At 66.2% G+C, this 11,590-nt stretch overlaps 2 protein-coding genes across 2 annotated transcripts; one reads left to right on the top strand and one right to left on the bottom strand.

Moving 5' to 3' along the window:
• Positions 1-5,507: 5,507 nt before the first annotated feature.
• LOC143171803 (HLA class II histocompatibility antigen, DR alpha chain-like) lies at positions 5,508-8,088 on the bottom strand. The gene is made up of 4 exons (XM_076360889.1): positions 7,951-8,088; positions 6,911-7,168; positions 6,328-6,609; positions 5,508-6,221 (listed from the first exon to the last, which is right to left on the bottom strand). Exons 1-4 carry the CDS (start codon positions 8,021-8,023, stop codon positions 6,067-6,069), a joined length of 768 nt encoding a protein of 255 aa, XP_076217004.1. The 5' UTR covers positions 8,024-8,088; the 3' UTR covers positions 5,508-6,066.
• Positions 8,089-8,370: 282 nt separating this feature from the next.
• Positions 8,371-10,698, top strand: LOC143171799 (class II histocompatibility antigen, B-L beta chain-like). The gene is made up of 6 exons (XM_076360886.1): positions 8,371-8,682; positions 9,286-9,555; positions 9,809-10,090; positions 10,204-10,310; positions 10,421-10,444; positions 10,615-10,698. Exons 1-6 carry the CDS (start codon positions 8,592-8,594, stop codon positions 10,621-10,623), a joined length of 783 nt encoding a protein of 260 aa, XP_076217001.1. The 5' UTR covers positions 8,371-8,591; the 3' UTR covers positions 10,624-10,698.
• Positions 10,699-11,590: the final 892 nt, after the last annotated feature.

Genomic DNA, 11,590 nt, shown 5'->3' with positions numbered 1-11,590 from the left:
TCTCCCCTCAACTCTCCCGCCTCCAAACCGCTGGCGGGGAGCCTGTGCCGTCACCTGTTGCCGGGCTCAACGGGAGGCGGAAGGCGGCCAAAGGGCGGGAAGCGGCAGGAGCGTGAGGGGAGAAAAGGGCGGGAAGCGGCAGGAGCGTGAGGGGAGAAAAGGGCGGGAAGCGGTAGCAGCACGAGGGGAGAAAAGGGTGGGAAGCGGCAGCGACGTGATGGGGGAGAAAAGGGCGGGAAGCGGTAGCAGCGTGAGGGGAGAAAAGGGCGGGAAGCGGTAGCAGCGCGAGGGGAGAAAAGGGTGGGAAACGGCAGCAGCACGTGAGGGGAGAAAAGGGCGGGAAGCGGCAGCGGCGCAAGGGGCGATGGCCCTGACGGTCGCTGCGGGGCGCCGGGCCGGTCCCAGCGGCCGCCTGTGCCGCACTCTCTCCTTGGTGGTCAGCGGTGCTCGGGGCCCCAGCGGAGCGAGGGCGGTGCCGGCCGAGGTGAGGGGAGCCATGCGCCCAGGTGTGGCGGCCCCTTTCCCCTGAGGCCGAGGCAGGGGAGCCGCTGGTGCTCCGTCTGTGTGCAGCACAGGCTTCTGTGGTAAAAATGTCCCCCCAGAGCACGCTTTTAGGGTGGAACAACCGTTTGCGCAGCTGTGAAACCCTCCGGGGCAGGGGCTGGCCACAGTCAAAGCGTTCTTTGTGCAGGCGAGCGCTGGGCAGGCAGGGCTTGAGGGCTGGCGGCTGGGTTGGCAGAGCGTGATGGTTGTAGCCGCTGCTGGAGGCCGTGCCGTGGCTGCACAAGAGGACGCGGGGACAAAGGCAAGGCTGTTTGGGGCAGGGCAGCGACGCTTCACCTCACGGATGGAAGAGGCGCAGAGGGAGGATCGGCATCTCACTCATCTTGTAGCGATAGGACAAGGGGTTTAAACTCAAACAGTAGATCCAGACTAGATCTAAGGAAGAAATTTGTTTACGCTGAGGGTGGTAAAACACCGGACCAGGTTGCCCAGAGAGGTTGGAGATGCCCCATCCCTGGAAACGTTCAAGGTCAGGTTGGACAGGGCTCTGAACAACCTGATCTAGTGGAAGATGTCCATGGCTATGGCGGGGGGGGGTTGGACTAGGTGATCTTTAAAGGTCCCTTCCAAACCTAAACCGTTCTATGATCTTCCCTGAGCTCCCACGTCCCAAACGCGGTTGGTTACAGGTGCTTAAAAACTGAGCAGGGACGATGACGCTTGGCCCAGCTGGCGTTTGAGCATCGTGAAAAACACCGACCCAAGGAGACAGCGCTGTCCCTCTGGGCGTCACCTGACTGTTCTGCCTCTCTCGGAGGCACCATCGTTTCCCACCAGCCGTCTGCCTTTTGGTGGGCGAGAAGCGAGTTGCTGGCTGGCGTTGTGTAGGCGCTGCTGAATGTGGCTGCTGTTGGAGGGATCTCTCAGCATCTCCCATGCATGTATTAACGAAAAGCTCTTCCACTGCGGCAGGTGTGGTCTCAAGGCGGTTGCCTTTCTGCATCGCTCCACGGGCAGCTCAGCGAGATGAGTGGGGGGTCTCTGTGTTGAAGCTTAGGAAGTCCTGGCCCAGGAGGGACCAGACACGGAAACTGTAAGTGAGGAGCAAAACCTTGCATGCAAGGGACAGGCTGGGCCAGAGGGTGGCAACGTGATGGGGAGGTGGCCTTGGTTCCAGTGGGTCTGGGTGGAAATGAATTTTCAGGGAGCTTTCAAGAGCCACATGTACCGTCGGGCTCTCTCGAAACGAAGGGCGCTGTGGCAGAGGATAGATGCAAATCGAAGCTACCGGGACCCCGTGACTCCTGCCGTGCTGCCTTGCCTGCGCTCACCACGCACCGATTTGCCAGAGACTGCTCCAGCGCTACGCTTTGGAGCGGACTTGGGCCTGTCCTTGGGTGGGGGTGGTACCACCCTGGGCAGGGCCGGGGGAAGGAGAAGGTGCCTGGCGCTGCTCCGTGCCCCTTGCAGGCAGGGCAAAGGGCTGCTGAGTCCAAAGGGCCTGTACTGGTCCTGACGCATGCCAGGGCTGCTGCGCTGCCACCCTGCCCTGCTTCCCAGCATTGCGTTCCTGCCCCCGGCACTGTGGTGTCAGTGGCGTGGGGTGCGCTTTGGGAAGGGCCCAGGGCCAGGACCCCTGAAAGGTGCTTCCCCCGTGTGGGGTAAATCTGCTGCTTGCAGCTCTCCTCTGCAGTGTCTGTGGGGTTGGGGACAGCTCCCACCTCAGCGTCGTGCTTGTCCTTGCTCCGCTCCGGGGTGGGAGCCCAGACCCAGCTCTGGGGCGCAGGGCAGATCAAGGGTAGGGGGGAGACTTCTCTTGCTCGCCCTACTCTCGTGTGCCAGTCACCCTCCTGCTTCCTGCAGCTGCAGCTGTTTAGCTCAAACACCTAAAAAGGGGTGTTTGAGTCTTTTGGGTGTGTTTTAGTCTCTCTCCCCCTCTGGAGCATTGTCATTGTCATACCATCCCGGGGGTGTGTGTGTGTGTGTCATTCCAGTGCAGTGCTGCTTGCTGGGAAGCCATTCTCCGGAGGAATATGCAGGGAGGGTGAGGGCACTATCCTGCTCCCTCGGCTCTGCCACTGTCTGGGCTCGGGTCTTCCCTCACAATTTTTCCCATGGTAACTGGTGACATGGCAGCCCTGGGGGAGGAGGGAACCTTCTCTTGGAAATCCCCTGGCACCATTCGCACCCATTTCCCCCTTCCCATGACACCCCTGAGCTCCCAAGGAGGCAGAGGGGAGCCCTGGCGTAAGACTGGGGGTGGGAGGGGTGACCCAAGCACAGACCACCTCAGCCGTGGGGGCTGCGTGCCTGCGGCACGAGAGACGGGAGCACCGACTCCCACCTGGCCGGTAACGGTGTCGTGAGGCTCCCGTTGGGACGGGAGCTGGAGGGGATGGCTGGAGTTGGCACAGGTCTCGAGGGAGCTGACTCCCTGCGGGCCACTGCCCAATGAAAGGGGACGCTCCTGTGCGCAAGCCGGTGCTGTGGCCGCTCGGCTTGATGCGCCAGCGATCCCTTCCTGGCCTCAGGCCCCTGACGCCGCGGGGCTTGGCGTCCTTGGGGTGAGGTGAGAGCTGCCCGGCAGCCCAGCGGAGGCTCCGTCTGTCCATCCTGCCGGCTTGCCCCCGCCAGCCCCCACCCCCCGCCACCCACAGAGACAGGGGATTTCCACCAAAGCCAGTGTCCCCCCCCATGGGGCACGCCAGCATTTCGGGGAAAGGGTGCTGCCTGCTCTCCTTGCCCTCCAGTAACCCCAGCCCGACCAGTCAGCAGGCAGCACTGGGCTGCATCACCTGTCTCCGGCAGACTCCAGGCAGCTGAGGTCCTGGTCCCAGGGTGCAGGGCTGGCAGCGTCTGCTGCGGGGACCTGCCTGCTCCGGGCAGGAGAGCCCTTGGACCGGCATTGCTGGGTCAGGGCGTCTGGGTTCCTCTGGGAGCTGGGGGGTGGGAGCTGTGGCTCAGCCAGGAGCCCCCCCCCCGCCCCCCTGGCAGCTCCATGCTTGGCTACAGCCCCTGCGCACGTCCAAGGTTGGAGGCAGCGAGCAGCAGCCGGTTTTGGGACCCGTCTTTTAGGATGTGCCCCTGTGGGGTTGTGGGTCTGCATGGCCGAGGCGGGAGGCCCTGGACACCTCCGACCAGCCCCGTGCCCCCGGCGCTGCCTGCAACCCGTGCGAGACTGTATGCACTTTCCAAACCGTTTCCCTTTCTCCCTCCCCGCTGGCATCTCACGTCAAGACCACAAGTGTCCTCCTGAGGTTGAGGGCGCTTGTTGTGCCTTTGCTGGAGGGGAGGACAAGCCTCGCGTTGCCAGCGGCAGCCAACCCTCTCTGCTCCGGCCGTGTCCCCAAGGCATGGCGGTGCTCCCCAGGGTTGGAGCTCAGGGCTGAGCCCCCTCAGCGCGTGGGTCGTGGGGAGACGCATCCACAGTGGGGGCCAGCCCAGATCTACCCTGGAGGGACAGCGGCTCCTGTCTGATTGCCACCGTGTGATGCCGGGGGCAGGGGTTTGGCTGTTGCTGCTATTTATTTTTTTGTCCTAGAAACAGTTATCTCCAGGTAGTTTTTATTCAGGCCCCAGAGCAAGAGCTCTGCTTCCCACCAGGCCCCACGCTGGACCGACCCACGACCCTGCCTGCTTCCAGCACATCCCACCGGGGGCTCAGAGCAACGCCTCTGGTACCCCCATGCAACCCCAGCATGCCACCCATGTGCGAGGTAGCCGGGTTTCACATCCTCCCCGCCGCACGTCATCCACTTTCTGTTCCAGCCGCATCTTCCCCTTCTGCTCCCAGCGAGGAGGGAAGCAGGCCCTGAGCCGCTGTGCTGCCTTGTCTACATCACCGCTCCCAGGAGGGATTTGCTCCTTGTCTGGGGGTTTTCTCGGTGCCTCCTTCTCCTCTACAGCCCCACGGCAATGGCGGTTTTGCCGGTTCGTGTCCCCATCTCAATCCCTGGGCGTGAGGCTCGTGCACGTGGGGCTCAGCATGTCCCTGGCCTGTGGGCTCAGACCCTGTCGCGGGCACAACCTGGAGATCCAGTGCCAAAGGCCTCCAGCCCAGCCTCTGCATGGAGGTTGTGCCGGGCCCCGCGGAACCTGCGGAGCACCCCGCCGCCCGCACCCCACGTGTGCAAGCCTCGTGCATAGACCCCACGCACCCGGGCGGTGACGGGGAAGGAAAGGGGAACCGGGACAGGCACTGCCAGAGACCTCCCGAGCAGGGCTGCGGTGTCACCAGTTACCAGGCAAAGCTGCTGCTGGGAGAACTGGTCTGGCTGAGGGCAAGATCCAGCTTTGCTCCCCCCCCCTGCCCCAGCTAATGGCTCTCGCGGGCAGCTGCAGGGTTCCCCTCCACCGCCCAGGGTACACAGGAACAATGCCTGCAGGAACAGGGCTGTCGGATGAACCGGTCTCATCACCTGTAGTTCAGCTGTTCCCCCTCTGTGTGGTCCCTTGGCCCCTAGCCCTGTGAGGGGGGTCGCCATGGGGGCGAACACCGGCGTTGCGGAGCCCAGCCACCCCCGGGGGCCCCCCTGGGCGCTGGTGGACTCAGCGAGGGCTGCCCTGCCAGGGGTCTGGGCCCCAGCTGGTGTCGGCTCTGCCCACACCTGGTTAACTGGGGAGCCACACGCCCCAGGGCCACTGCTGGTGTCTGTGGCGCAGCAGGATGGGTCTGGCTGTCCCGGAGCCCCTTCCTGGCCTTGCTGTGAGTGTGGCTATGTGCTGACGGGCTCTGTGATCCCCCCCAGGAGCCATAAACGGGCGCCTCCCCCATGGGACTGTTCTTTAGAGGTGCTAAGATCCCACCTACATCGGCTGGGAGAACCCAGGAGTCCTGAGGTCACCCTACTCCTTCCCTCTGCCCAAGAGCTAGATCCCTGGAGCCCTGCCCCACACCCACGACCCACCACCCCATAGATCACCCAGACGTCAAGGGGGCTTGTAGAGCTGCAGCCACCCCCTAGCACAGTGCAGAGATTCACGGTGAGGGTCGCACAGCAGGATCAACCCCAACCCATTTTATTGTGGTGACAAAGCAGCAGAGCAGGAGCAGAGGGTGCAGGACTATGGGTCGAGGGGGAGCTGTGGGGCAGGGCACACCTCCCCTCCCTTCAGGGGTCTGCAGGGGAGACCCCGCATCGGGGCTGGGAGGAGGCACCGCGTCCCCAGCTGGAGATGGCCGTGGGGCCGGGGGCTGTGGGCAGGGCAGCCCCAGTGTGGCAGCGGTGTGGGCTGGGTACTGGGCCCAGTGCAGGCTCCCGGGCTCTGCAGGAATTTCCCCTGGCAGCGGGTGAGCCGGAGCAGCCCCAGGTGCCACCCCGGCTCGCCCCAGCCATGGGAAGCAGCCCAGGCCCCTGTGGGGATGGGCCCCTGCCGGGTCTGGCTCTGGAGCTGTCCCCAGCATGTCTGCGTGCAGTGCGCACGGGAGAAGGGGGTGTTGACGATGTGGGGCAGGGATATGGGGTACCGGGGTGAGCAGTTCCTGCCAGGCTGAGGCGAGGGCTGGCTGAGGCTGCAGAAGGTCTGGCTGGGGGGAGAGAGGGAGCCCTGGCCTCTGCCCCCTCACAAGAGGCCCCGCTGGTTGCGGGTGCCGTTCATCTTCATGGCCTTGATGATGAGGATGGTGCCCACGATGATGCCGACGATGCCCACGGCCAGGCCCAGGGCGCACACCAGGGTCTCGGTGCTCTCGGAGGCGGGGAGGGGCACCTGAGGCTCTGCGGAGGGGTGAGGGTGGGTGAGGATGGGGCGCTGAGCCCCCCTCGCTGCCTGCCAGGCGAGGGGACCCAGGCGTCGGGGCCCCGGCCCAGCCCCCCTCCTCACCCCAGTGCTTCAGGAGGGCGCCGGACAGCCCCTCATGCTTCACCCGGCAGTCGTAGTAGTCCCCCCGGGTGGGGATGAAGGGCAGGTAGGAGAACTTGCGGAAGCTGTGGTCCTCCCGCGGGTAGAAAACGGTCTCGAAGACGCCATCCATCACCTCCTGCCCGTTCCTCAGCCACGTGATGGAGATCATGGACGGCCAGAACTTGTCCACGTAGCAGATCAGGACGTTGGGGTCCCCCAGCTCCACGGGGTCCTCAGGGAACACCGTCACCTCGGGTGGCACTGGGGGGAGATGGAGAAGGGGTTAGTGCTGTCTGGGGTCGGCCAGGCTTCACGGCCTTGGGCTGGGCTGAGGCTTCCTGCCCCGTAGAGCCGGCCTCGCTGTGCTCCACCGCCCACCCAGGGAGACCCCGCACCCCAGCTTAGGGCTGTGCCCGGGTCTCCACATGCTCCAGGGGAGCAGGGCGCTGTGCACCCCACTGCCAGCTGGGGTGCTGGGGTGCTCCCACAGGGTGCGGGAGCAACGGCCCTGGCAGGGTCCCCAGGGGTGAAGGCACTGGCCGTGCCGTGGCTGGGTTGTTACCGATGGTTGCCTGCGAGCGGTTGGACCTTTTCATCATGATCTCCATGTTCTGTTTGTCTACAGCCATGTTCTGCAGCGCTCCCTGCGCCTCGAAGCTGGCGAAGCTCCCGAACTTGGGCAGGCGCCAGATGGTCTCTGTCTTCTGCAGATCCACGTGGAAGATCTCATCCCCATCAAAATCGAACATAAACTCGCCACCCTCCTGCTGCAGCCTCTCATCCCGCTGGTAGAATTCAGCCTGGATTATCATGTTCCCCACTGGGAAGGGACGGGCATTAGGGTCAGTGCCCTTCCCACCGCCATGGGCCTCACCCCATCTCCCCACAGGTTCCCGCTGGGGACACTGCGAGAGCGCAGTGAGGTCCTGATGGGGAGAACAGCCCCCCCTGAGCCTCTCCCTTCCCTCAGGGGTCCCACAGGGCTGGGCAGATGCTGACACCACCCTCTCCCCAGGAAAGGAAGTGCTCGGGCACCCGCTCTGCCCCCAGCCCCCAACTCCAGCACCTCCATGCCATCAGGAGGTTTCCCTTCCTCATCACCTAAGGCCGGGGCCAGTGACAGGCTGTGGGGACCACAGGGGCCTGTCCCCAGATGTGCTGCGGGGCTGGATGGAGGTCCCAGGGTCCCAAGGACTTGGACACCGGCCGTCCTGCCCCACACAATAACCCCGCCTGGGCCAGGCCATCAGGCACGGCCACTGCGAAGGGACACCCAGGAGCAGTGGGTGCTGCAGGGACCCGACCCACGGAGCTGGGGCGCTCAGGGGCAGGAGGGCAGGGAGACCTGGGTCAGGGGAGGTCCAGGAACAAGCGTCCTGGCCCCCCTCCTCTGCAGCCTGCGCTGCCATCCTGGGGTGCACCTGGGGCCCATCCCCACCCAGGGGTTACCTGCAGTTGGAGGGACAGAGCTCCCCATGCCCAGGGTCCTGCTCCAACCCTTACACCATCCCCACTCCCCCCCCACCCCATGGGTCCAAGGCATCCCACACCCATCCTCCACCCCCAGACCCACCACCCCATGGCCCCGGTGCCCTCACGTACCTTTCACGGCCCCCGCGCCCTGCAGGGTCAGCACAGCCAGCAGCGCCAGCGGGATGCCCCATCCTCCGGCCATTGCCTCTCCTGGCACCGGGCAGCGAGAGCGGGACCAGGCGAGGGGCAGGCGTTGCTCTTGGGCCGGGGAGCTGTGTGCTGGGGGCCCCGTGCCCGAGGGACAGGGCCCCCCCAGGTGCTCAGCCAATAGGAGGGAGCCCCGAGGCTGACACAGCTGTTCCCAGGCAGAGCAGAAGCGCAGAGCGCCCTGCAGAGCAGACAGACTGATGGACGCCCAGAGAGCGTCCCGCAGAGGTGCACTGTTGAACTTGAGCTGCGCGTACCCCTGGAGAGGGCTCTGGGGAGGGTGGAGGGTGGGGGGTGCCGAGGCCGGGGAGCCCCAGTGCTGGTTGGGGCCGGCAGCCTCCTCCCTGGGGTGGCTGCTCCAGCACAGGACAAGTGTCAGAGGGAGCCCTGCGGGGCCCGGCTCTGCCTGGTGACGGGTGATGCTGCCCAGCCTTGCTCCTCACTGGTCCTCGCTGGGACTCCCCGTCCCGGCACTGGGCAGGACCGGGGTGATACCCTGAACCGGCAAAGTCCGTCTCGTTTGGGGGTCCCCAGCACCTTTCCAGCCTCTGCTGTGAGCGGCGATGGAGACTGGTCGTGTCCTGGGAGCTGGGGCCGTGCTGGTGGCACTGGTGGTGCTGGGAGCCCACCCGGGTGGTGGCAAGGAGACCCCAGGTGAGCTCAGACCCCTGGCATGGGGAGGGCGTTGGTGGGGCTGGATCCCACACGTGCCCTGGGAGGTGCTGGGTGTCGGTGGGGGACCGGTGAGAAGAGGCCTTCCCCCCCCTCCCCCGCCCCTGGGACCACCCTGCAGGGGTGTGAGGGCTGCCCCCACCGAATCCCTTGTCCTGTCTGTCCTCTGCAGGGCCTGGGAGCAGTGGGCTCCAGGTGACACCCAGTTCCCAAACCGTTTGGGGGAGCTGCTCCCCCGCCTTGCTGAACCCCGGGAACAGCCTCTTGGCTCGGTTCTGCCCTGGCTCCCTCCTGCCTCCTCCCTTCCCTTGGCCTCTGTCCCCGCATCCTCCCCTGCTCGTGTCCCCACCCAGCCCCCCCCCCCCGCCCCGGGTGACAGTCACCCCCCCGCCAACACCCCTCGGGTCCCCTCTGGCTCTTCCCCATCCCCAGGCTGAGAAATGGAGTCCCCACGGGGTCAGGATCACACCGCCAGCCCTGGCACAGCTGCGTGGCCATGGGGGGGGCTGGGAGGAGAGCGGCAATGGGGAGGGGGCTCCACGGTGCCTCCCTGCCCACCCACGACTTGCCTCCCGGTGCAAACAGGGTATTTCCAGGAGATGCTTAAGTTTGAGTGTCATTTCCTCAACGGCACCGAGCGGGTGAGGTATGTGGTGAGGGACATCTACAACCGGCAGGAGTTACTGCACTTCGACAGCGATGTGGGGCACTTTGTGGCCGACACCCCCCTGGGCGAGCCTGATGCCAAGTACTGGAACAGCCAGATGGACTTCCTGGAGCAGAAACGGGCTGAGGTGGACACGATCTGCCGACACAACTACGGGGTGGTGACCCCTTTCACTGTGGAGAGGAGAGGTGAGTGCGTGGCAGAACATCTCCCCGGGGGATGGGCGCAAGCCAAGCCCCCGGGCTCGCAGGAGGGGAGAGCGTCTGTGCCCTGCTTGGGCAGGGCCCCGGGCGGCCCCCGCGCCCTTCCACGAGGACGCGAGTCCCTTGCAGCCTCCCTGGGCACGTCCCGCGTGGGGACCACAGGGACAGCCCTGGGCCAGGCTGGGTGGCCCCCGTGCTCGCCCGGCCCCTTCCCAGCTCTCTCTCACTCCCCCCCCAGTTCAGCCCAAGGTGAGGGTCTCCCCCATGCAGTCGAGCTCCCTGCCCCAGACCGACAGGCTGGTTTGCTACGTGACGGGCTTTTACCCCGCGGAGATCGAGGTGAAGTGGTTCAAGAACGGGCAGGAGGAGACGGAGCGCGTGGTGTCCACGGACGTGATGCAGAACGGAGACTGGACCTACCAGGTGCTGGTGATGCTGGAAACCACCCCGCAGCGCGGGGACACCTACACGTGCCAGGTGGAGCACGTCAGCCTGCAGCACCCCGTCACCCAGCACTGGGGTAAGGCCCCGCCCTGCCCGGCACCCTGGGGTGGGGGCCCAAGCCCCCGATCCAGGCGGGGAGCGGGACAGGGGGGCCCCCCCAGCCCTGACCCCCTGCTCTCGTCCCCGCAGAGGTGCAGTCGGACGCCGCCAGGAGCAAGATGCTCACGGGGGTGGGGGGCTTCGTGCTGGGGCTCATCTTCCTGGCGGTGGGGCTCTTCCTCTACGTGCGCAAGAAGGTGAGCGCTCGGGACGCTGGGTGGGGGGTCGCTGGGGTTTGGGGTGTCTCCTGTGCGTGGGGCGGGGGCTGCCCCCGCCCCGACGCTGACCTTGTCTCTCCGTGTTTCAGGGCGCCTCGTTCCCCAGGCTGCAGGTAATGCCCGTCTCCCCCACCCTGCTCCGCCCTCCCTGTGTGGGCTGGTCCCCACCTGCTCCCAGGGGCAGCGCCTCCGTACGGAGTGTGTCCCCCGATAGCGCCGGGGCAGAGCCCTGGGGACACACTGTCCCCCGTCCCGGTGGTCACCCCTTCTTCTCTCCCCACAGGGCTCCTGAACAAACTCCTGCCCCTGCGGATCTGCTCCGCCGCTGTCCTTCCTCTGCCCCCCAGCGTCACCTCTGCCTCGCGCTGCCCCATCCCAGAGCCCCACGTCCCTGCACTGATCCCTGGGGCCACCCCCTCCCTCCCATCCCAGCTCAGCTTCGCTGTCGCTGCTCTGCAGCCCCAGGGTCCCCAGGGCCCTGTGACGGTGGCCCTCGGCTGCTCTGGCTCTGCATAATAAAGTGTCTGGGTACCCTCCGGCCCTGGTTGTTTGGGGACAGGGGGGCAGGGGTGGGTCACTCCCTTCCCTGTGCCCATGAGTCCGTGACAGGGCTCCGAGTCCTCAGTGGGGACCAGACGTGCTTGGTGGCCTGCGGCTGCCGAGCATGGGGGGACACTGCGAGGGGGAGCCAACACCCCGTCCCGGTGGGTGGGTGTGGGGCAGGCGGCAGATCCTGCATCCAACCGCCTCCGGGATGGATCAGGGATGGGGATGAGGGGTCATGGGTCCCCTCACCTGCTCCGATTGGTGTCCCCCTCCTGGTGCCTGACCCCGCTGTGCTGGGCGGGGGCAAGGAGCAGGGCCCCTGGGGTGGGGCGCCCCTGGGGTGGGGCACCCCGTCCAGCCCCAGCGGTGATCGCTGCTCCCGTCCCTCCTGCAGTGCCCCCTCATGGGATGCTGCCCTGCACCCCAACACGGCACCCACCACATCCCGCAAGGACCCAGGCGTGTCCCCCCCCCCCCCCCCCCGGCTGCTCCCTCCCCCAAACCCCTCCCGCAGCCCTGCCAGCCCCGCAGGCCCCCCCACAGCCGCCCTGTTCCCCACCACCCGGTATCACCAGGACGAGCAGGGTGCAGATGAACCGTTGACAAACAGATTCAGCGGTGCCAAGCTGTCCCCAGCCACCTTTACTGCTGCTCGGAAGCACCCCAGAGCCCGGGAAGCCAGAGGCCCGGTCAGCAGGGTGCCCGTGGGGCAA

The sequence above is a fragment of the Aptenodytes patagonicus genome, chromosome 31 (genome assembly GCF_965638725.1).
Source record: "Aptenodytes patagonicus chromosome 31, bAptPat1.pri.cur, whole genome shotgun sequence".
NCBI classification, from domain to species: Eukaryota; Metazoa; Chordata; class Aves; order Sphenisciformes; family Spheniscidae; genus Aptenodytes; species Aptenodytes patagonicus.
This window is presented reverse-complemented; position numbering and strand designations above follow the sequence as displayed.